Source organism: Bos indicus, chromosome 5 (assembly GCF_029378745.1).
Source record: "Bos indicus isolate NIAB-ARS_2022 breed Sahiwal x Tharparkar chromosome 5, NIAB-ARS_B.indTharparkar_mat_pri_1.0, whole genome shotgun sequence".
NCBI classification, from domain to species: Eukaryota; Metazoa; Chordata; class Mammalia; order Artiodactyla; family Bovidae; genus Bos; species Bos indicus.
Window position 1 is genome coordinate 48,841,187 of NC_091764.1, and position 24,042 is coordinate 48,865,228.

General features: G+C 39.4%; 1 protein-coding gene and 1 non-coding gene across 4 annotated transcripts in view; both read left to right on the plus strand.

Annotated features, from left to right (window-relative positions):
• The window catches only part of WIF1 (WNT inhibitory factor 1), a 92,329-nt gene that overhangs the window by 62,176 nt on the left and 6,111 nt on the right, over positions 1-24,042 (plus strand). The window contains exons 4-8 of one of the 3 annotated variants that reach the window (XM_070788577.1): positions 7,164-7,304; positions 8,481-8,576; positions 14,425-14,520; positions 19,031-19,126; positions 21,544-21,755. In XM_070788577.1, coding sequence (XP_070644678.1) covers positions 7,164-7,304; positions 8,481-8,576; positions 14,425-14,520; positions 19,031-19,126; positions 21,544-21,740 — 626 coding nt within the window. In that variant the 3' untranslated portion in view covers positions 21,741-21,755. Of the gene's footprint in view, positions 1-7,163; positions 7,305-8,480; positions 8,577-14,424; positions 14,521-19,030; positions 19,127-21,543; positions 21,756-24,042 lie in introns of those variants that run through there. The other 2 variants (XM_019960878.2, XM_070788579.1) reach the window with 2 other exon arrangements.
• On the plus strand, positions 17,468-17,579 carry LOC139183409 (U6 spliceosomal RNA). Its single transcript, XR_011566995.1, has one exon. It is a non-coding gene; the product is annotated as a U6 spliceosomal RNA (small nuclear RNA).

Genomic DNA, 24,042 nt, shown 5'->3' on the forward strand with positions numbered 1-24,042 from the left:
GTATCTGTATTGATGAATCCCAGCACTTTAAGAGTTGGGGATTAAATAAGCACAGAGTTTTTCTAATTTTCTGGCATAGGCGCCCATGTGAGTATAGACAGGAAGAGTGAATCTGAGTTTCTCGTGGGTCATCACAATGCTGCTGCTATGACTCACGGCCCTCTCAGAGGATTTGCTTCCAATCAAGATGGAAGTTCCCATGAAGGAAAAGGCCTTGGGTTCCGGAGGTACACTCACCTGAGGTTTATAGCCCCAAGGATGTGAATATCCCTTTCCAAATACAGGAAAACCCCAATTCTGCTCAGATGATCATGCTTGTACTATTGCATACCGCTGCATCATGGAGACAAGAAAGTTCTTAGAATATGACCACCAAATTCTTAGAATAGGGCGTTACTCAGTTTTGTGCCATGTCAGTTGATGTTCTTTTTTGGTCAAAGATAATTTTCTATAAAATTTTTCTTGATATTTTTTGATCTTTTAAGAAGTGATCAGGAATAAGATAAATATACAACATGTCTCTCAATTTCCATTTTATATTTTTGAATTTTTCCTGCATCTTTTTCTGTTATTAAAGAACTGCAAACTCATTTAACCCTTTGAAAATGCATTAATTAAATTAATTGCACAGTGACACCTGTTCAACTTAAATTAATCTTGTATCTTTGGATTTCTAATCAAATGCTTGTCTCCAAAATCTTCCCAGCTTTATTAATTTTTTGTGTCTGCTGGAAAAAAAAAAGCTTACTGAAAATCTACTTCTTGGGATGTTGAAACTGTAAGGTTTTGAATATATATTTCAATCGGTTACATTTAGAGAAAACATCATTTACTGATAATTTAGAATCTTTATAAATCAAATGTAGAGGAGAAAGTGGATGATGCATTAGACAAGGTGAGACTAAAAAGAACAAACCTTCTGGGATGAGGCGACTCATGCATATGTATGCATGCACACACACATACACTTTACACAGATAACCTCCCCTCCTTCAGTTCAGGTCAGTTCAGTCGCTCAGTCGTGTCCGACTCTTTGTGACCCCATGAATCACAGCACGCCAGGCCTCCCTGTCCATCACCAACTCCCGGAGTTCACTCAGACTCAAGTCCATTGAGTCAGTGATGCCATCCAGCCATCTCATCCTCTGGCGTTCCCTTCTCCTCCTGCCCTCAATCCCTCCCAGCATCAGAGTCTTTTCCAATGAGTCAGCTCTTCACATGAGGTGGCCAAAGTAGGTTTTTGGAAGCAGATGTAGGATTTTTTTTTGCAGAAATGCAGGTGCAGGAAGTTTATGGGAATTTTAGTCCATTGCAGGGCATTATTCATTGCCTCATTAAGCTCAGTACCCCCAGCCTGAGCAATGAGGGTAACTTGAATTATTAAAAATTAATCAAATCAGTGTGTCTTGCTCCTAAGCATCCAGGTAGCATTCATTACTCTGCTGGTCTGTTTAATATCTTCAAGCTGCTAAGGTGTTCTTTTCTCCTACAGACTCCTATGTGCCTAAGCATTGCATGAAATAGAAAACTCTTGATCTTTAACAGTTAGGAAGTGCCTGCCTTCTGGCATCAGAAGGGAACAAAAAGAGGAAATACAAACTGGATGGTCCAGTAAAATACCTGAGTTGGATAACAAAAAACATTTTCCATCAAGCCAAGGCTTGGCCTGTTGGAACACTCTGTCTCTGTCATCCCATGAAACCAAGGCAGCAGGAATGTTTCTCAACCAAGACCATCAGGAATCCAATGAGTAGGAACTGTCATATAGGTGTTAATGCTGGGAGGACCTTCTTCTTCTCAGTGACCCCTGTTCTGAGCAGAAAGTGAAGCCCAGAGTAGATGCTCAGTAAGTATTGCTGGGAGAATGAATGGCTGTCAGCACAGCGTGGGGCATGGATGACTACTTGTGTTGAATGATTTATATTCATGGAGCAGCATATAATCATGTGATATTGAGGATGAGCTCTGGCCTAGCCTGCCTTTCTCATTTCTTCCTTTGTTGGGAGGCAGTGGCTTGCATGACCAAGGCTGAGGCTGTGTGAGCACTGTGCCTGTCTCAGTGTAGAAGAGCTATTTAATCAGAATAAGTTTGTTGTTTATGTCTATAGAAGAGTTAGTTTGTGTGCAGTTGGTGGCACATCAGTGTGTACTTGAATGCCATGTGAGTTATGTTCAATCTACTTGAGTTTTTCTGAGTTGTTCTAATTTACCCTGGTCTCGATTATACAACCTAGATGGCACTGGAATTCACAACATCTGACCTCATTTCCATCTAGCTTTCAGTAAAAGGGCTCTCTATTCATAGGCTTATTGCTGCAAAAGCACATGGTAACTTTCACGTTTCTGTTATTCCTTGGAAATAGAGAGCCTGTGCTGTTTCTCCCTTTGAGGTCTTTTTCTTTATGCGTGTGTTTTTTCTGAGTGCACATTGTTCATATTGTACTCTGTCTCCCACTGCCTAAGGGGTTTTTCTGTCTCTTTCTGTGTATGTGTGCAGGTGTGCACATGTATTTGTGCAAGTGTGTGTCTGTGTAAAGGTATATGGATGTCTCCCATAAGGTATATCTTTGTTATTGTCAGTGCCTAGTTTGTGACAATGTACTAAGTGCTGAGGTTATAAAAACACATACCATACGGTCCTTCCCTTTGAAAATCACGTTCTTAGCAAAGGATTTGTTGTTTGTTGTTGTTTAGAGGCTCAGTCATGTCTGACTCTTTTGTGACCCCATGGACTGTAGCCCACCAGGCTTCTCTGTCCATGGGATTTCCCAGGCAAGAATTCTGGAGTGGGTTGCCATTTCCTTCTCCAGGGGATCTTCCTGATCTAGGGATCAAACCTGCATCTCCTGCATTGGCAGGTGGATTCTTTACCACTGAGCCATCTGGGAAGCCTAGCAAGGGTGCATAATCATAATCAAATCATTAGATTATAATGCAGTTGTATACAGAGGTATATGTGAACTGATGTCATCGGCGGCAGCGGGGGATGTTAGGGAAACCTACAGAGAACAAGTGCTCTTTAATTTGGGTTTTGAGAGGTGAGCAGGAGAACATGGGACAGAAAAGAGGAGAAAGAACATTACAGGCAGCAGGATAGGTGTGCAGAGTCAGGTACTGCAGACATGCACCACATGTTTGGGAACTGAAAGAAATCTATTTTGAGTTGAGCACAGGTTATATACAAGTCCCTGAAAATGAGGCTAACTAAAGTCAGATTTTGTTTTCTAAGCAAAATTCTTTGAAATATGTTTAAAAAGGTGTTCAATTATAATTCTTATTACCTGAACGGTCTTACAGGTAAAATTTATAAACAGAAAACAGGACAAGTGGAATTTGCAGAAAAGGAATAAAATTTCTATTTTACATTTCAAAACTGAAAAGTGGGCAAGTGTAATTAGTGCAATTTATACATCTTTCCTTAATTTCTACTTTTACTTTAAAAGTGAATTTATTGAAACTCATAAACTATGTATCTCCTAACCTCTGAACATTGTTTCCTAGTTCCTTTCAAATCATTCTGTACTGAGGTTAACATAACAGTTATGTTTAAATGCCTCCTATATCAAAAGAGGTGAATATATATGGAAAAATATTTTTACCTAGGGTGAGAGGATTTTTCATGTGTTCATCTTTCACTGGAAGTTGAATTTGTCAGGTTGATATTACAAATATATAAATAAAATGAGCAGAATTTTAAACCTAGAGTTTATTAGATCTTTACATGATGAAGATAGAAAATACTTCATATTAATATTCATTGAGCATAATTTTAGATTGGTAAAATAATTCTTTTCTATTGATTTACTCAGAAGATGAAGATGTCACATCTTTAGTTTTCTGCCAAGATTGCCTCAGGTTTTCCTAATCAAAAATATATAAGACTTTATTTTCCTCTATTTGCATTTGGCATAATTTTGCAGAACTATGCTAGATGTGTGAGTTTTTTTAATGACTTTTTAAAATGAAAGACATGTTTGATGGTGAACAGTAACATTACAGTTTTAACCTTTCAAATGGCAGGTCTTTCCACACCAAAAAAAAATTTTTTTTTAACTACTTTAGTGTAGTATTATTGGTCTTATGGCTAAAGGAGGAGACTGAGGCCTGAGAAGTTTAACTAAACCACGTGATCCATCCAAATCAATGGATCACAGCAAGTGCAATTCTCCACCTGGTCCTTTTTAAGCATTAGACAATATGCTCAGAAGACACTTATGCATCTGTTGTGAAGTTAAAATACAGGCAAATTGAACTTAGGTTATTAAAGTTGAGACCCAAAGAATCTAGTAGTTGCAGACTCAAACATTGCAGCTACTTTGAATTCTAACCAGTCTGTAGCTTTAAACATGTATCAATGTTTGCTTTATTTTTCTAGATGTTTTAAATGATTGAAATATTTAACTGTCACAAAATATCTCCAAAATAAATCATTGAGACCTCGGTGCCACAAAAGCCTGGGGTTTTTGTCTTGTTTGCTAAAGCACCCCCACTGCTTAGAACGGTGTCACATGGTAACATCAGTAAGTATTTACTGAATGGATGAACTCTTTGTGTGTGCTCAGTTGTGTCCAGCTCTGCCATTTCCTACTCCAGGGAATCTTCCTGACCCAGGGATCGAACCTGAGTCTCTTGCTTCTTCTGCGTTGGCAGGCAGATTGTTTACCACTAGTGCCACTGGGAACTGTTTGTATATTGACTCAAATTTGTATTTATCCATTTAAAGGGAAAAATTCATCTTGAAAACTCTAAAGAAGTTACTTATGGCATGTTTTCTTTCTGTTGGACTTTATATCCTCATTTTTCTTCCCTGGAATTGCTCAGAGCCATATTGTTTAGGTGGGACTATTATGGCTCAGATGGTAAAGAATCTGCCTACAATGCAGGAGACCTGGGTTCTGTCCCTGGGTCAGGAAGGTCCCCTGCAGAAGAGAATGGCTACCCACTCCAGTATTCTTGCCTGGAGAATTCCATGGACAGAGGACCCTGGTGGGCTATACTTCATGGGATGGCAAAGAGTCAGATACAACTAATTGACGGACACTCACTCATATTTAAGGCCAGGGAACTCTGTGCATCTTGGTACCTACACTGAACTTAGAGGCTATGTTAACTAATCACACATTTACATGAGAACCTTCCAAATTGTCTAGAAGACCCCCTGATGACTGGAGCATGTGGACATGTAGTCATAACTTAGATTTGTAAATGGTTTGCTTTTAGCACATCTGGAAATATGGACAAACTAGTAATTATTCTCAATGGAATTTCCTATACATATTATAAGACATGTTTTGATATTTGATATCTAAGATATGTTTTGCAACTTGACAATGCTGATAAATAGAAATGATGATGAGTTTGCATACAAGGGTCTTCTCTTCCATACCAAGATTTTGAAAGCTAAAAAAAAACTCTGAAGTGCCTTGAAGAGAATTAGGTGGGCTACAAAGTAGAGGCTCAGTAAGGTCCAAGAAAAAGATAAACCTGAAAGATGTGGTAAGGAAGATTCTGAAAGTTCTATCTTTTAGGTTCTTCCATGTTTTTATGCCTCAGGGCAATTATTGGCCTACCCATCTGCGCAAGAGTCACGAGAAAAACACTTTATATCTGAACAAAGTGAAAATGCATTGTAGCGTTAATGACTGAAGGAAATTACCTGTCAGCTCCTTCACCTCCTTTTGAAATGGAAATACCTACAACGGATTTTAGTGTTTTGTAAACTTACATTTTCATATATAAGATTTCATTCAACCAAGGTTTTCAATGGGGACAATTTTACTTTGGAACTTCAGAAACAATTTTGTTTTTTTCTCTTTTTAGTTCTTTTAAATGGTCCCCACCCCCAACCCCTGCTCCCCATTTAATTGATTATTTGCAATGGTCAGATCTCAAGATTCAGGAAACAAATTCATGTTATTTGGAGAAGGGCACAGTAATGAACACTGACAATGCCAAAGCCTTGAGAGTAGGTTTTCAGTTGCCAAGCATGTTAAGAAGATTTTATGACCAGCTGGTGTGCAGTGCCTTACGGAAAAGAGAAGATCAGTTTCTAGCTCATTTCTTCTTATAAACCTAGGAAGAAGGTTTATAAAAACTAAGAATTTTTCTTGGCATGGTATGATTTTCCCAAGCTTGGCAATAACCATAACCTGCCATACAGAAACAAAATGAAACAATTTCATATGTATGTCTCTTAGTAATATTTCTTCTATTCATAAGGAAGAACTAGAATCTAGTGGATCAGTTTTCCCCAGTGGATATGTGATGATAATCCTGTAGATTTCAGAAATGTTATGTAGTCAGCCTCTCAGCCAATGGCTTGAGCCCATTTCTACCTAATGACTTGTGGGTACTTCACAATTGGTGGCCCTCTCTCCTCCTCTGTACAGCAACACTCTTAGTTCCCACTTTCTGTTGAGTCACACCTAGACACCCCAAGGGATTGTTCATCTCACTGAAAAGGAGGAGCTCCTGTTTAGGAACCTAAACCATTAGTTATAAGTCTATTGTGAGATTATTTCACCACAGCAAACTCTCTTCTAAATCCCTGAGATACGAATACTTCTTAATATTAACAATTAGCCTGAGGAAATACTAACTTCATTAACTCGGTCCAATGACTAGGGTCTAGTCTGAGTTGTGGTGTATTTCCAAAGGAGATATTTTGTCACTTTCAAGCATAGAGAGTAAAAATAAACCAGTAGGGGTGTTGCTTATAGAGCTTTATTTAATGGATTCTGGAATGTTGATTTTTAGCTCTTTTTGAATTATATGGAGGCTGGTAAAGATGCTCATACAGTTTCTTTTCCTAATTAATTAATTAATCTATGCTACCTATTTGCACCTTTACTTTTCAGAGAAAATTTTACCATCTTTTTTTCAAGATGGTACAAGTTCAGACTATGAACAGAATATCTTCAGTTTTATATTAGTAGGGTACAAATTAAGGAGGGTCATTAATTCTTTCTCTACCCAGCATGATGTATATGTTCTGGGGAGAATGCCCAGATAATCAAAATATAGCTCTTACTTTAGTGGAGATACAAGAATGTCAAATAACGGAATGTGAACATTTTTGTTTTGTTCTTTGCTGTCTTACTGAGGTGTCTGTAAAACTGGAATCAACTAGATAAACCGTGTCTCCATACTTCCTTTTTCTTTAGTTGTTCAGGTTGGTTTCCCATGTCTCGGCAAACAAGATGGAGTGGCAGCATTTGAAGTGAATGTGATTGTCATGAATTCTGAAGGCAATACCATCCTGCAGACACCTCAAAATGCCATCTTCTTTAAAACATGTCAACAAGGTAATCAGTGATGGTGATTCTAGAGAAGACATAAAACTTCCAGGTGTGATTTGAACAAAAAAATTGTAGCTAGCTAGCTAGATAATTATTTTGTATAATTATAACCACACCAGTGGGAGGAGGGGCTGCTAAGTGCAGGGTCCAGTAATAGTACTAAGATAGACTTGTTCTCGGAGAAGGCAATGGCACCCCACTCCAGTACTCTTGCCTGGAAAATCCCATGGATGGAGGAGCCAGGTAGGCTGCAGTCCATGGGGTCGCTAGGAGTCGGACATGACTGAGCAACTTCACGTTCACTTTTCACTTTCATGCATTGGAGAAGGAAATGGCAACCCACTCCAGTGTTCTTGCCTGGAGAATCCCAGGGACGGGGGAGCCTGGTAGGCTGCTGTCTATGGGGTTGCACAGAGTCGGACACAACTTAAGTGACTTAGCAGTAGCAGACTTGCTCTACTTTGACCCCACTCAAAATTTTAGGGACTCCAGTACCCTTCAAAATGCTCTGTCTTCCACCTCTTTCTCTCCCTATTCCAGTATAGTCTTGGGAGTCCTCAACCTCATAGCAAGGTCACCAGTCATCACTAGCAACTACCACTACCCATACATGCTGCCAAACACTTGATCCTTTTGACTTTCATGGAAAACAGATCACTGCCATCTCAACAGCAATCTCTGCCAGGCAAAGTCACCTCCCACCACAGCCCGGGTAACCAGGGAAAGGGAAGGCCTGTCCCCTTCCCTATTCTGATATAAGCTCTTCAAGCACAGAATTTTAGCTCTGGAGGCTTTCAGTGCCCTAGGGATGTACCAAAAAGTCATTACCCACTCTGACAATGAATATGGAGGGCAATATCCATTGTTCTATCTCAGTGTGAATTGAAAGTCCAGTGCAGTAAATTGATAGGTGAGATGAAGGAAGAACATAAAGCTTGCTTTGCCTTCTTCCACGAGCCCCTTAACTGTTGAAAGTAGGATTGAGAGAAGCAAAGTCTTACTTTCCTGAAAACTTAAGAAAGTACAAGTGATGTAGAGAGAATGAAGTGGAAATATTGGTATTCAATAGATTACAATCGGTGTGCTGGGGAAAATGTGACCGCTAAACTCCTCGTGCTCCCTGTAATTCACTCACTATGTTTTGAAAAGTGTCTATACAAAGCTTGTTTCTCTTTGGTGAAGCTGAGTGCCCAGGAGGATGCAGAAATGGAGGCTTTTGTAATGAAAGACGGGTCTGCGAATGTCCTGATGGATTCTACGGCCCTCACTGTGAAAAAGGTAAAGAACATGGACAGCCAGCTCCCTGGCTTGCTTCTTAGTGAAATGGGTGTCACACAGGAGCCCCACATGTATTTTTAGCACATCCCCTGAAATTATCTTTCTGGTCACATTATATGGATTCATGCAGCCTTAAAAAGCCACAGGAAAGCTATTGGGAAGTGTTTCTTCTAGGAGTGGTTTTCTGTTAAATCCAATATGTGGTGACAGGCGCAGAAAACTGGTGCAGTGTCGACATTCTTTGTGGCCACTTTACTCTCCTCCATCCCCCTACCCAGGCTCACTGTTATATACACTCTGCTTTGGCACAATCTTACAAAAGTTTTGAGTTTTTCTCCCTCCACTAAAATTGGTTTTAAAAAGAGTATTGTGACCGATTTGAAAGTATCTACTCCAATTAAAAGTAGCTTGAATCACAATTAAGTCTACACCTGAGTTATGAAGGTGCTCTAGGCAGAAAAGGGAGGATGAAGATCATATTTGTGTAGTAAGTATATCTGTTTCAGTGAAATTACTACTAAGAAAGTTATATGAAAAAAAGAGATGAACATGAAAATGTTTACTAATCCCATGACTGGCTGCATGCTTAGTCTTTCAGTTGTGTCCAGCTCTCAACCACAAAGGTATATAAACCACAAGCTCACATAGACTGAATTTATTTAACAAGAATAAGAAAAATATTTTTCATCTTTGAAAAAATAAGAATTTTTCTTGTTTGCATTTATTTTTTTATTTTTTGGATTAAAATATTTGATTTACAATGTTGTTAGCTTCAAGTGTACAGCAAAATGATTCAGTTATTCATACATATATATCTATTTTTTCAGGTTCTTTTCCTTTGTGTGTTATTACAAAATACTGAGTATAGCTTCCTAAGCTACAGTAGGTCCTTGTTGATTATCTGTTCTATACATAGTGGTACAAATATATAAATTCTAAACTCCAAATTTATCCCTCTCTGGGCCTCCTTTCAACCATAAGTTTGCCCTCCATGTCTGTAGGTCTGTTTCTTCTTTGCATATAAGTTCATTTGTATCATGTTTTTAGATTCCATATGATAAGCCATGCCATATGATATTTGTCTTTCCCTTCCTTCACTTAGTATGATAATCTCTAAGTCCATCCATTTTGCTGCAAATGGCATTATTTTATTCTTTTATGCCTGAGTATTTTTCCATTGTGTATATATGCATACCATGTCTTTATTCATCTGTCAATGTACATTTAAGTTACTTCCATGTCTTGGCTATTATATATAGTGCTGCAATGAACACTGGGGTGCATGTATATTTTCAAATTCTGGTTTTCTCTGGATATGCCTAGGAGTGGGATTGTAGGATCATATGGTAACTCTATTTCTAGTTTTTTGGGGAACCTCCATACTGTTCTCCCGGAGAAGGCAATGGCACCCCATTCCAGTACTCTTGCCTGGAAAATCCCATGGACAGAGGAGCCTGGTAGGCTGCAGTCCATGGGTTCGCTAGGAGTTGGACACGACTGAGCAACTTCACGTTCACTTTTCACTTTCATGCATTGGAGAAGGAAATGGCAACCCACTCCAGTGTTCTTGCCTGGAGAATCCCAGGGACAGGAGAGCCTGGTGGACTGCCGTCTCTGGGGTCGCACAGAGTCGGACACAACTGAAGCGATTTAGCAGCAGTAGCATACTGTTCTCCATAGAGACTGCACCAATTTACATTCCCACCAACAGTGTAGGAGAGTTCCTCTTTCTCCAAACCCACTCCAACATTTATTGTTTGTAGAATTTTTGATGATGGCCAGCCTGATCAGTGTGAGGTAATATCTCATTGTAGCTTAGATTTGCATTTCTCTAATAATTAGTGATATTGAGCATCTTTTCATGTGCCTGTTAGTCCTCTATCTCTTCTTTGGAAAAGCATCTGTTTAGAACTTCTGCCCATTTTTTGATTAGGTTGTTTGTTCTTTTGATATTGAACTATATGAGCTGTTTGTACACTTTAAAAATTAATCCCTTGTTGGTGACATCATTTGCAAATATTTTCTGCCATTCTGCAGCTTGTCTTCTCATTTTGTTTATGGTTACCTTTACTGTACAAAAGCTTTTAACTTTAAATAGGTCCTATTTGGTTTTGTTTTTATTCCCATTACTCTAGGGGATGAATCCCAAAAGATCTTGCTGCAGTATATGTCAAAGAGTGTTCTGCCTATGCTTTCCTTTAAGAGTATTATAGTATCTGGTCTCATCTTTAGGTCTTCAGTCATTTTGATTTTTATGTTTGTGTGTGTGTGTGGTGTTAGACAATGTTCTAATTTCATCTTTTACATGGAGCTGTCCACTTTTCTCAGCACCACTTATTGAAGAGATCATCTTCTCTCCGTTGCATGGACCTGCCTCCTTTTGTCACAGATGAATTGCCCATAGGTGTGCATAGGTTTATTTCTGGACTTTCTATCATGTTCCATTGATCTCTCTGTCTGGTTTTGTGCAAGTGCCATACTATTTTGATGATTGTAGCCTTGTAGTATAATCTGAAGTCAGGGAGTCTGATTCCTCCAGCTCTGTTTTTCTTTCTCAAGATTTCTTTGGCTGTTCCAAGGGGTCTTTTATGTTTCCATGCAAATTAAAACATTTTTGTCCTAGTTCTGTGAAAAATGCCATTTGTAATTTGATAGGGATTACAGTGAAACTGCTGCACTCAATATGCCAACAAATTTGGAAAACTCAGCAGTGGCCACAGGACTGGAAAAGGTCAGTTTTCATTCCAATCCCAAAGAAAGGCAATGCCAAAGAATGCTCAGACTACCACACAATTGCACGCATCTCACACGCTAGTAAAGGAATGCTCAAAATTCTCCAAGCCAGGCTTCAGCAATACGTGAGCCGTGAACTTCCACATGTTCAAGCTGGTTTTAGAAAAGGCAGAAGAACCAGAGATCAAATTGCAAAACATCCGCTGGATCATGGAAAAAGCAAGAGAGTTCCAGAAAAACATCTATTTCTGCTTTATTGAGTATGCCAAAGCCTTTGACTGTGTGGATCATAATAAACTGTGGAAAATTCTTCAAGAGATGGGAATACCAGACCACCTGACCTGCCTCTTGAGAAACCTGTATGCAGGTCAGGAAGCAACAGTTAGAACTGGACACAGAACAACAGACTGGTTCCAAATAGGAAAAAGAGTATGTCAAGGCTGTATATTGTCACCCTGCTTATTTAACTTCTATGCAGAGTACATCATGAGAAATGCTGGGCTGGAAGAAGCACAAGTTGGAATCAAGATTTGCTGGGAGAAATACCTCAGATATGCAGATGACACCACCCTTATGGCAGAAAGTGAAGAGGAACTAAAGAGACCTTTGATGAAAGTGAAAGAGGAGAGTGAAAAAGTTGGCTTAAAGCTCAACATTCAGAAAACAAAGATCATGGCATCCGGTCCCATTGCTTCATGGCAAATAGATGGAGAAACAGTGGAAACAGCGGCAGACTTTATTTTTTGGGGCTCCAAAATCACTGCAGATGGTGACTGCAGCCATGAAATTAAAAGACGCTTACTCCTTGGAAGAAAAGTTATGACCAACCTAGATAGCACGTTAAAAAGCAGAGACATTAGTTTGCCAACAAAGGTCCGTCTAGTCAAGGCTATGGTTTTTCCAGTGGTCATGTATGGATGTGAGAGTTGGACTGTGAAGAAAGCTGAGCGCTGAAGAATTGATGCTTTTGAACTGTGGTGTTGGAGAAGACTCTTGAGAGTCCCTTGGACTGCAAGGAGGTCCAACCAGTCCATCCTAAAGGAGATCAGTTCTGGGTGTTCCTTGGAAGGACTGTTGCTAAAGCTGAAACTCTAATACTTTGGCCACCTCATGAGAAGAGTTGACTCATTGGAAAAGACTTTGATGCTGGGAGGGATTGGGGGCAAGAGGAGAAGGGGATGACGGAGGATGAGATGGCTGGATGGCATCACTGACTCGATGCACATGAGTTTGAGTAAACTCCAGGAGTTGCTGATGGACAGGGAGGCCTGGCATGCTGTGATTCATGGGGTCGCAAAGAGTCAGACATGACTGAGTGACTGGACTGAACTGAATAGTGAATTTGTAGACTTCCTTGGATAGTATGGTCATTTTAACAATATTGATTCTTCCAATCTGAGAAGATGGTGTAGCTTTCCATCTGATTGTATCACCTTCAATTTTTTTTTATCAGTGACTTACAGTTTTTTTGAGTATAGATTTTTTATCTTCTCAGATAGCTTTCCTCTTAGGTATTTTATTCTTTTTGATGTGATGGTAAGTGGGATTGTTTCCATGGTGTCCCAAGGCTTGTGTTGGCCTACTTGTTGCAGGTCTGGGGCCCAGTTGGTCCCACCCAGAGTAGGGTCTGGCCTGTTGTGGATAGGCTAGGTCCTCAGACTGAGGGGTTGTGATTTTCTTGCATCTGTTATCTGTCCCTCAGTGGGTGAGGCTGGTCTAGAGGCTTATGTAGGCTTCCTGTTTGGAGGGGCCTTGTGAGTGAAGCTGGGTGTTGGCCCTCTGGTGGGGAGGGCCATGTCAAGGGGTGTCTCTAGCGGTGGCTGATGCTGAGAAAGATTGAGGGCAGGAGGAGAAGGAGACGACAGAGGATGAGATGGTTGGATGGCATCATTGAGATGTAGACATGAGTTTAAACAATCGTGAAGGACAGGGAAGCCTGCTGTGCTGCAGTCCATGGAGTTGCAGTCAGACATGACTTAGTGACTGAACAAGATGAGGTGGCTATGAGGTCCCGAAGTCTTTAGGCAGCCTGTCTGCTGATGAGTAGGCTGTGTTCCTACCCTGTTTATTGTTTGGCCTGAGGTGTACAAGCACTGGATCCTATAGGCTGTTGGGTGGGTTCTGGTCTTGGTGCCAAAATGTTGGCCTGGCCTCCATGAGAGCTCATGCCAGTGAAAATTCCCTGAATCTTCTGACCAGTGTCCTTGTCCCCAGAGTGAGCCACAGCTTCCCCCTGCCTCTCCTGGAGACCCTCCAAGACTAGGTAGGTCTAGCCCAGGTTCCTGTAAAGTCACTACTTTTGCCCTGGGTCTTGGTAACACAAGACCCAGGTATGCCCTCCAAGAGTGGAGTCTCTGCTTCCCGCAGTCCGGTGGAGCTCCTGCACTCAAGTCTACCCTCCTCCTAATGCCAGACCCCCAGACTGGGGAGGCTGATGTGGGACTCAGAGCTCTCACTCCTGTGGGAGAGCTTCTGCAACTGTTGTCAGTTTGCAGGTCACCCACCCAGGGGGTATGGGATTTGACTGTGTAGAGAGTGTGCCCCTCCTGCCGTCTTGTTGTGGTTTGTTCTTTATGTCTTTGTGATGTAGAATATCTTTTTTGGTACGTTCCAGTCTTTTTTTTAATCAATGATTGTTTAGCAGTTGTGATTTTGGTCTTCTCATGAGAGGAAGTGATCTCAAAGTCCTTCTATTCCACCATCTTGTCCTGAGCTCCATCTGGACTGATTTTGAAATTGAAAGGTTGAGGAAATACAGCAGAAAATGATATTTGCAGAAGATAGTTTGAAATTGAAAAATTGAGGAAATAAGGCAGAAAAAGATACTTCTTAAGAAGACCACATCTTACTTAAAATAATGATTCTGGGAAAATTTTAATCAGCCATTCAAGTGGAACAATTCCAAAATTCTCTTCTATGAAATTGGTTAAAAATATAACCTTATTTACTGCACAAAAATAATTTTAATATACCAAACTTCTCTCTTTACAGAGCAACCCCTTTAGAGTCAACCACAAAGCTTGAAAATGTAGACCTGTTATATTATCGACATTTCCAAAATGGTCCTGTTTCTAAAACCCTATTGGCCTTAATTAGAATTCTCTCTCCCCATTAGTCCTTTGCTCACCACGATGCATGAATGGCGGGCTATGTGTTACTCCCGGTTTCTGCATCTGTCCACCTGGATTCTATGGAGTCAATTGCGATAAAGGTAACTTCCTAAGAACAAGGTTCTTTTTACTTTTTTTTTTTTTTTTACTGGAGGATAATTGCTTTATAATGTTGTGTTGGTTTCTTCTATACAACAAGGTGAATCAGCCATAAGTACACATTCGTCCCCTCCCCCTTGAACCTCCTTCCCAGCCCTCTAGGTCATCATAGAGCACTTGTTTGAGCTCCCTGTGTTATACAGCAACTTCCCACTAGCTACCTATTTTACATATGGTAATATATATGTTTCAATTAAAAGAAGTATATTTACTATATCATCACTCTTCATAACAGCTTTATAAATAGGGTGTATCACTTCGCTGGTTGCTTTAACATTAACTATAAATTTCAGTGTAGCTTAACACAGTACAAGTTTACATTCACTCACAGAATGCTCCAGCGCAGGAACCTGGTCAGTGGGCAAGGCAGTTCTCCATACAGTGACTCAGGGCCCCAGGCACTGATGATCCTGCTGACAGCTTAGGAGCTCTCTGGTTCCAGCAAAGATTGGAATAGGCACTGCTTAAAAAAAAACAAAAAAAGTCCAAAAGTGACCCACAAAACTTTCAACACACATTCCGTGGATAGGAATTAGCCTCATTACCTACCTGGATGCAAGCAGGAGAAATGTCATTCCTGGTTGGACAGCTATCTCCCTTTATGGGAGGGGAGCATGAAGTTTCATGGACAGTTAGCTACTCCTGGCCCATTGCTGTTTTCGTATGTCCCAAATCAGTTTTATGGGTGAGCTTCTAAAACAATCTCTTCCAAATTGCCTGACCTAGAAGTTCACTGATCACCCATTTAATTCTCTGCTCACAGATCACATCCCTGAGAGCATGGGTCCCTCCTTCCTATGAAGCAGCAGCATAGCCAGATTTTACTCTCAGAAAGTAGATTCAAACATGGCTCTAGAGTAGAATGGTGTGATTCATAGTCTTGCACGACACCTATCTACTTTGCCTGGTTCACATCTTTTATGGAAAATAATTAACATCTGTAAAGTGTATGATGGAAAAAAATTAACATCCTTAAAGTGTATGTATTTAATGAAATTATCCTTCTGTCAAAAATGCTAATTGTGTGCGTTGTTGTTGTTTGGTTGCTTGGTTGTGTCCGACTCTTTTGCAACCCCATGGACTGTAGCCCACCAGGCTCCTCAGTCCATGAGATTCTCCAGGCAAGAACATTGGAGTGGGTTGCCATTTCCTCCTCCATGGATCTTCCCGACCCAGGGACTGACTCACATATCCTACATGGGCAGCCGGGTTCTTTACCACTGAGCCACCAGAAAAGCCAAGTGCATGAGTAGGGCACTATTTTCTAAAATAAATATTGGATTGGCCAAAATAAAATAATGTGCTTATTTTTGAGAAGTGTCTCTTTAGTGATAATACAGATAGCACCAATTAACATCAAAATGAGCAGCTTTTTTAAAATGAAAGAAAAGCTAAAGGAAGGAGCCCTTAGCATGAGTCAGAATAATCATTATGGTTGTCTGTTATTTTGTGATATGCAAAGTACCTTCATACAATTACCTGACTTTAGTTCTAACAATCTTTTGAGATATGTAAATAATTATTCATCATAGTCCCAGATAAGCAAAATAAAGTTTATAGACCTTGAGTAGTTTGACCCAAATTCACACCCTCCACTGTACCGTGTTGCCACTCAGGCTACCTGTTTCAGAACCCGGTTCCTTTACAAGTGACTCTGAGTAGAGAAACCAATCTCTGTGGGCCATGCTTTTCCCAACTGTAAATAGAAATTAAGCCATTGACCCCTGGTTCCCCCATCTCTAAGCTAACTGAGAGCACATGTTCACATCTCTACCTTTTATTTGTAGGTGGTCTTTGAAAACTATAGCATTGGAATGAAAACAACTTTAAAATTTTATAAAGATTAATCACTAATGACACTGATAATAATAGCCAGTGAGTAAAAAATTCTTTCTTGTGCAGCTTCTTTTCATTTGTCTAAATTTAGCATTCAGCCCTTCTGCTACTTCAGAATTGGGCAGAATTTAATTCTAGAAGCAGAATTAAATTCATATTATCTCAAATTTACTAGGCAATAGAGCCAATCCTTCAGAAATTTGGATGAAGAACAAATGTATTATCCAATTTTAAAAGACCATTTATGAGGCTTATTATTGGTGTAGTATGCACAGTGACTGATAATCAACTATAATGTCTTTTTTATGCCAGGGTGTCTCAACACTGCATGGTCCTGTGAAGGAAAATATCTATGTGTATTCCAGTCCTTTTACATTTGTAATATTTTACCTTTCAGATGAAAGATTTTCCTTCTTGTTAGACTCCAGTAACTTTTTCTTATTCTTTTGGAAAGTCTGTTGAAATTCCACTTGGTCTCACTGGAGATCTGGGAACATTAAAAGAAATAATGTTTTTTTACTATTTCAACCAAAAGATGCATTTATTATCCAGGAGGGAGTATAGAGCTTCTGAAAAATGGTTTAATTACTGGCATGGAACTAGACCTTAGCACTACAGATTCAAAGAAACACTAAAGATTAACTTTCATTGGCTCTTGGGACATCTGTTGTGAACGTTAATGGCTGAGTGGTTAAATACCGGCCCAGCAAACCTTCAGCCCCAGTGAAAGTCCTTTGGTGTCTCTGGCTCATTTTCTTAGTCAAGAATCATCGCACAACAGAGATGGAGAGAAGCAATTATGCAATTATTAAGGGTGTGGCCAGATTCAATAATCAGTTTTGTCACATTTGTAATGTGACGCATTTGTAATGTTGGTCACATTCTGTAACTTTTGATTAAACTCCCAGGTTCATTGCATTCTACATGTTAGTAAGGATAGTGTCCAGCGAGATCCAGCAAAGTGGACACAGATCCTGATGTTTTCTCATCTCCTATTATCCCCAGGAGAAACAGGGGCAAGTGGGGAGATAAGACATGCTCACAAAAACAACTGTCCTCTGCTCACTTTGGCAATACATGTGATAACATTGGAACAGGACAGAGAAGATTAGCATGGCCCCTGTGTAAGGATGACAGGCAAACTTGTGAAACATTCCATAATAATTCTAGATTATTACAAAAGGTCCAGCCCTAATATTAGCTTCAGTGGCTCAGATGGTAATTGCCTGCAAGGAGGAGACCTGGGTTCGATCCCTGGGTGGGGAAGATACTACCCTGGAGAAGGATGGGAATGGCTACCCTCTCCAATATTCTTGCCTGGAGAATTCCATGACAGAGGAGGCTGGTGAGCTACAGCCTATGCGGTTGTGAAGTCAGACAGCACTGAGCAACACTTCACTTTCAACAATGTTAGCAGCAAGTAACAAAGGAAGTTCAAAAATCGGATTCTCCTAAATCCTAAATCCTGTCCTCCAGTGCTTTTGTTACCCTCTATGACAGGAAACTTGATTTTGCCAAGGCAAGTACAGCATGGCCTTAAGCTAGGAGATGCTTATGATTTTTAACAAAAGTTTTATCATTTAGGAAGCATGATATTCATAGAATATTTTAGTTGGATTTCATTTCCGCAAAGAAAGCACACACTTAGAACTTTTGGAAATCCTTTCTGATTTTCTTCCTGGACGCTTATTCCAGCTCTCATTCACCTACAGCCAATTTTGGCCTGTTTTATATAGGACAAGAACAAAAAGGCCGTGAAACTGGAATAGCTGAGTTCTTATTTTCATCTCCGTTATAGAATGAGCCAACTTGTCTATTTTTAGATACTTGCTCTCCCCCGTTTTCATTTCTGTCCTCCCTCTATTTTAGGTGCCAGTGAGCAGTGAAACTCCAGAAGCTGACTCTAAAAAGGAGGGTTTAGGATGAACTACCAGCAGTATGATTATCACCTGGAAAATCTAGTTTATTGGACTCCCACAGTCACATACCCACTTTCGTCATCCCTCTAGCTCATGCCACTGCCACTTCCCTGCCTACGGGATCTCATAAAGGGGAATAGGCTGCCCTTTCCTGAATATAATTACTCTTTCTTGCAAATGTCATAAAAACTTTTTTTTTCAAAAATTTCTGTTATATAAGATGCATCTCTGTTCCTCTTAATCAGGAAAAAAGTTGCTTTCTCCTCTGTCCAATCCTAATATTTATGACTTCTCTCCCTTTTATCTGCTCCAAAGAAGGTTTTCTCCTTTTATTCTTCATTCATCTTAAATATTTTCTTGGGTTTATAGCATTCTTTTCCTTTTTAAGAGCATAGATATTTACAATAAAATTAAAAAGATATTTGTTTTTACCCACTGTTGCCTTTTTTCACTAAGAGGCAAACAAACCCCTAGAGGTGGGTCTGGTGTCATGTGTGTGGTATCCTGTTATATTGCCTGAATCTGCAAATGATCAAGCAATTGATTACCACTGCTGTCTGGGTAATATGGCTTATTTTATTAAATAAGTAAATGGGCAAGTAGCAGATGCCTAAGAAGTATCACTTAGCCTTAATGAAATGTTGTTGTTAGATTTAAGTGACTATCTAATGCAATACCCTGTTATTCATTCTAACAGCAAATTGCTCAGCCACCTGCTTTAACGGAGGGACCTGTTTCTACCCTGGAAAGTGTATTTGCCCTCCAGGACTAGAGGGAGAGCAGTGTGAAACGAGTGAGTACTGACCTGCATTGTCTTTGTTTGGGGTGGGGAACATGAGCGGCACCGTCTAACCCCTTCATTTTATTGATGAGGAATCTGAAGCCCCAAGACAATGAATAGCTTGTCTAAGGTCTCAGGCCAGGGGTTTCTTTTTACTAGATTCAGCCGCCATCCATTTTGGCTTACAGTGGGGTAGAGGAGAGGCATAGATCAGCTCAGCTGACTCATTAAACACTCTCTGACTCGGTTGTGTCTGGTTTGCGCTCTTCACCATGTTGCACTGTTTCTTGTGGAGAGTCCATAGTTTGAGACTAGAGATGTAGACCAGAGCTTAAGGACAGCTGGAATTTGTTCACTTACCTGCAGGCATAGAGTCTTTTTCCCCCACCTCTGGCTTTCTTCTTTCTGTTCACATTTCCCAACTCACTGCCACATTTCCCAACCAGCCAGAGCCTAGTAATCCATCTCAGAGAAAAAGACAGACTCAAGAAAAAGGAGGGAAGTAAGGTAAAGAGCAATAAAAACAAAAGCATCTAATAGCACACACAACAGCGTGAATGAATTGCACAGATGTTATGCTAAGTAAAAGAAGTTAGACACACGAAAATGCATGCTGGACGATTCCATTTTTATGAAGTTCAAGAACAGGCAAAAGTATTAGGAGATCATAGAAACCAGAATAGTGATTGGGAGCACAATAAAACTTTCTGATGTGCCTAAAATGCTCTGTATCTAGATTGAGGAAGTGTCTCTTAAGTGTTTATTTATGGTTGACAAAAAAAAAATAGTTGATCCATAAACTTAAAATCAATGCACATTATGCCTTCTCTAGATGTTTGTCATGCTGTGATACCAAAAAAAAAAAAAAATACAAATTTAAGGGTGGAATGTGGTGGATAATCATTGTTTTGGGAACCAGGATACCAAACTCTTTGCCCTGGCCCTGTTATCTTCCCATCACTGAAGCTCTCTGCTCAACTCAGAAATGAGCCAACCTCACCCTAGATTGCTCTGTGACCCCAAAAACAGATAACACCAAAGCGTGGCTCAGGAAGAAACAAAAGGAATGTGAGTGAGCATGTCCCTACTTTTCTGGAAGTTCTGGAATAGGGCATTTTCACCTCCAGCTGTATTATGTCCATAAAACACCACTGTGTTTGCTCTAGCCATAGTTTCTGAAGTTGTAGTGGGTTCAGAATTAAATAATACTGACTTACTATTTTAACTTTCAACCTCTAATTTATTTGTGGGGATTTTTTCACTTTAATGAGTAATAGCTGAAATGACTATTTTTTTTTATAGAGTTCAAATGAAATACTTCTGAAGTTTTCATAGAACATGTAATTTAATTGTCAGGATGTGGTTTCTGTTCTTGTTAATTACCCTGCCCCGATAAAGATATCTCTGAACTAACTCCCCTCAATTTTCTCCACACACTTACACTCAGACTTTGTGTACTTAATTGGTTCATGTTTATGAATCTTTGTTCATGGGTTCCTTTCTCTTCATGGACATATGCTCTTTCATGCCCTTAGGTTTATGACCTTTCCATTGGCAGAGATAATGTTTTCTACTCTTTTTTTCCCCTAATTGCACCAAAAATGTGGGCCTTTGAAAGCTCTTGATTATTGCCATCACAAGTTATACTCAAATCCTTTTAGGAAATTTTTTTTTCTATCGCCAGAACCATATTACCAGGAAAAATTAAAATCGGCCTTGGATTGAAAAGTGCCTATAGTGTAATAGAGACAAAAAGTTGAATTATATATCTTATTTTTAACATGAGACATAATTCACATACATAAAATTATTTTAAAGCATACAATTGATATTGATTATATTCACAAAGTTGTACAGCATCTACTTCTAGAACATGTTACCATCCCCCAAAGAAACCCTATTCCCATCAGCAGTCACTCCTCATGGTCCTCACCCCAAACCCCTGGAATCCACTAATGTACTTAGATATTGGATATTTCATATAAATAGAATTATACAATATGTGGCCTTTTATGTCTGACTTCTTTCACTTAGCCTATTTTCAAGGTTCACCTCTATTGTTACATATATCATTACTTCCTTTTACTTGCTAAATAATATTCCATTGTGTGGATATATCAACGACATTTGGTTTATCCATCCATCAGCTGATGGGCACCTGGGCTGTCCCCACTTTAGGGCTACTGCAAACAGTAGTGCTGCTATGAATATTTGTGTACGAGTTTTTGTGTGAACATGTTTTCAGTTCTCCTGAGTATTCCTAGGAGTGGAATTGCTAGACCATGTGTTAACTCTTTAATTTTTTGAGGAACTGCCAAACTATTTTTCAAAGTGGTTGTACCATTTTACGTTCCCACCAGCAATGTACAAGGGTTCCAATTTCTCCATATCCTTACCAGTATTTGTTATTGTCTCTCTTTTTTTTTTAGATAAAATATGTATTCTGACGCTGTTATCATTTCCCCTGGCCTCTATCAAAGTTGATGGCTTCTCAAAACTTCATTCTGACTTGATTGTGAGATATACTTGCAGGTTAACAAACAAGACTATGGTTAGAAGTATCTGGATATTTGTACATATGTTTTTCTTGTTCTTTAAGGTTCATAAACTTTATAAGATTCCTTAATGAACCTTCAGTTTAAAAAACCGAATTATTTATATGGTACCAAAAGTGGGTTTTTTAATACCTTAATGGGTTTTATTATTGTAATCTATATAAAATGTTTGCCATAAAAAATTAGAATATTGGATAAAACAGTTAAAAATCACTTGTAAAATTCTAAGACTCAGAGATGGTGGTTGTTGGCACTTATGGTAAACCACTTTAATCTTTTCTCTATGTGAAGGATAGTCACAAATTTACCTCACAATCTGATGGGTGGAGGAAGTTTAATATCTTTATTTTGTCAATACCTTATCTCACTGTCCTCACTGGTTATAGCTAAAATTTGAATTGTTTAGAATTAGTCAAATCTATTTGTCTTCAGGCAGTGCTTAGTCTCATTTGGGTAAAAATGTGTGATTTCTCACATTGACTCAGGGTTCCACTATCCAATGATAAGAATTTGTTCACAATATAGTTTTAGGAAAAGAAAGTCAAAATTAAAGACATTTATAGAATTCTGAACTTTAAAACAGTCATCCCTTCATGATATTTTGGTTCCATGAGGTTTGATCTAGGAATGGCCTTCTAATAGTCACCTGCAAAGAGATTTCTGTTCTGTGATAACCAAGAGAGAACGTCTTCCCTGTTGGCTGCAGTAAGCCTCAGGGTCCTCACTTCCCTCTTGCCAAGGGAACAAAAACATCCTTGGAGACAATGAAAAGATTGTCTCTATCAGCCATTCTCTCCATTCTCTCTGGATACTAAGTTCACATCTCCTGGAATATGGGGAACCTTGGACCCCCCAAGTAGTTCACAATATATCCTCTATCTTTTCTGCCATTTAATTATTGTCCCACATCTTGCTTAGTTGAAAAACCCCAGTACATTGCAAAGTATCCAATTTTGAGCATATGATGGGATCAGATGTTCCTTTGACACAAATGGAAATTCAGAGTTAGATATTCCTTTCCTTAAATTGAAGTTGGATCTTGACCACAGAGTAAGTGCTATTCTTTGTGTCCAAACCTAGCAAAAAGGGTTCTTTTGGATTTTAATGGTTGATAGAAAGGTGGCATTCAAGTATTAAGGTTGTTTTAACACCTTTCTGTGAAACATCCCTGTGTCAGAAAAGCCTACAGCTCTAATGGCATTTCAATTTTCTGAGAGACACTAACATCTCAATTGTCTCTCTAATCTCCACAGTGAGATTTATATGTGAGGAAAGTCATTTTGGATAAATAAAAGAAAGTGTTTTTAGCAAAATGATTTTCATATGGGATTCACTTCATGTCTGTCAAGCATAATGCTTACCCAGAAAAAACTTCAGCCTCAGGATGGCAAATTCTAGATTGCAAATGCATAGAAGTAAGAAAGAAGAAAAATATGATTTTTACATCTATATCCAGCTCTAAAATCCTGGGATGCAGAGATCTGTGAAAATATCAGCACTCCTCATTTGGCACAGAGATAAAGCATGAAGTATTCTTAGGATCTGAGACATTCCAGGAAAATGCCCAAGTGTGGAATCAAGGACTTTGTGTGCCCCACCTCATGTCCTTCTCAGCCAGCCTTTCCCTCCATCACTGCGATGACCTAATCTGTACAAACACAGTCTGATTGCACCTGAGCTGAGCCACACGTCTCTCGCTTCCCACCAGAGACCCTGAGTACTGAATATAAATAAAAATAAATAAATAAATAAATAAATAAATATATATATATAAAATCACAACAAACTGTGGAAAATTCTTAAAGAGATGGGAATACCAGAACACTTTACCTGCCTCCTGAGAAACCTATATGTAGGTCAAGAAACAACAGTTAGAACCGGATATGGAACAACAGACTGGTTCCAAATTGGGAAAGGAGTCCGTCAAGGCTATATATTGTCACCCTGCTTATTTAACTTATATGCATAGTACATCATGAGAAATGCTGGGCTGGAAGAAGCACAAGCTGGAATCAAGATTGCCGGGAGAAATATCAATCACCTCAGATGTGCAGATGACACCATCCTTATGGCAGAAAGTGAAAAGGAACTCAAAAGCCTCTTGATGAAAGTGAAAGAGGAGGGTGGAAAAAGTTGGCTTTTAAAATTCAACATTCAAAAAATGAAGATCATAGCATCCAGTCCCATCGCTTCATGGCAAATAGATGGGGAAACAATGGAAACAGTGAGAGACTTTATTTTCTTGGGTTCCAAAATCACTGCAGATGGTCACCACAGCCATGAAATTAAAAGACACTTGCTCCTTGGAAGAAAAGCTATGACAAACCTAGGCAGCATATTAAAAAGCAGAGACATTACTTTGCCAACAAAGAT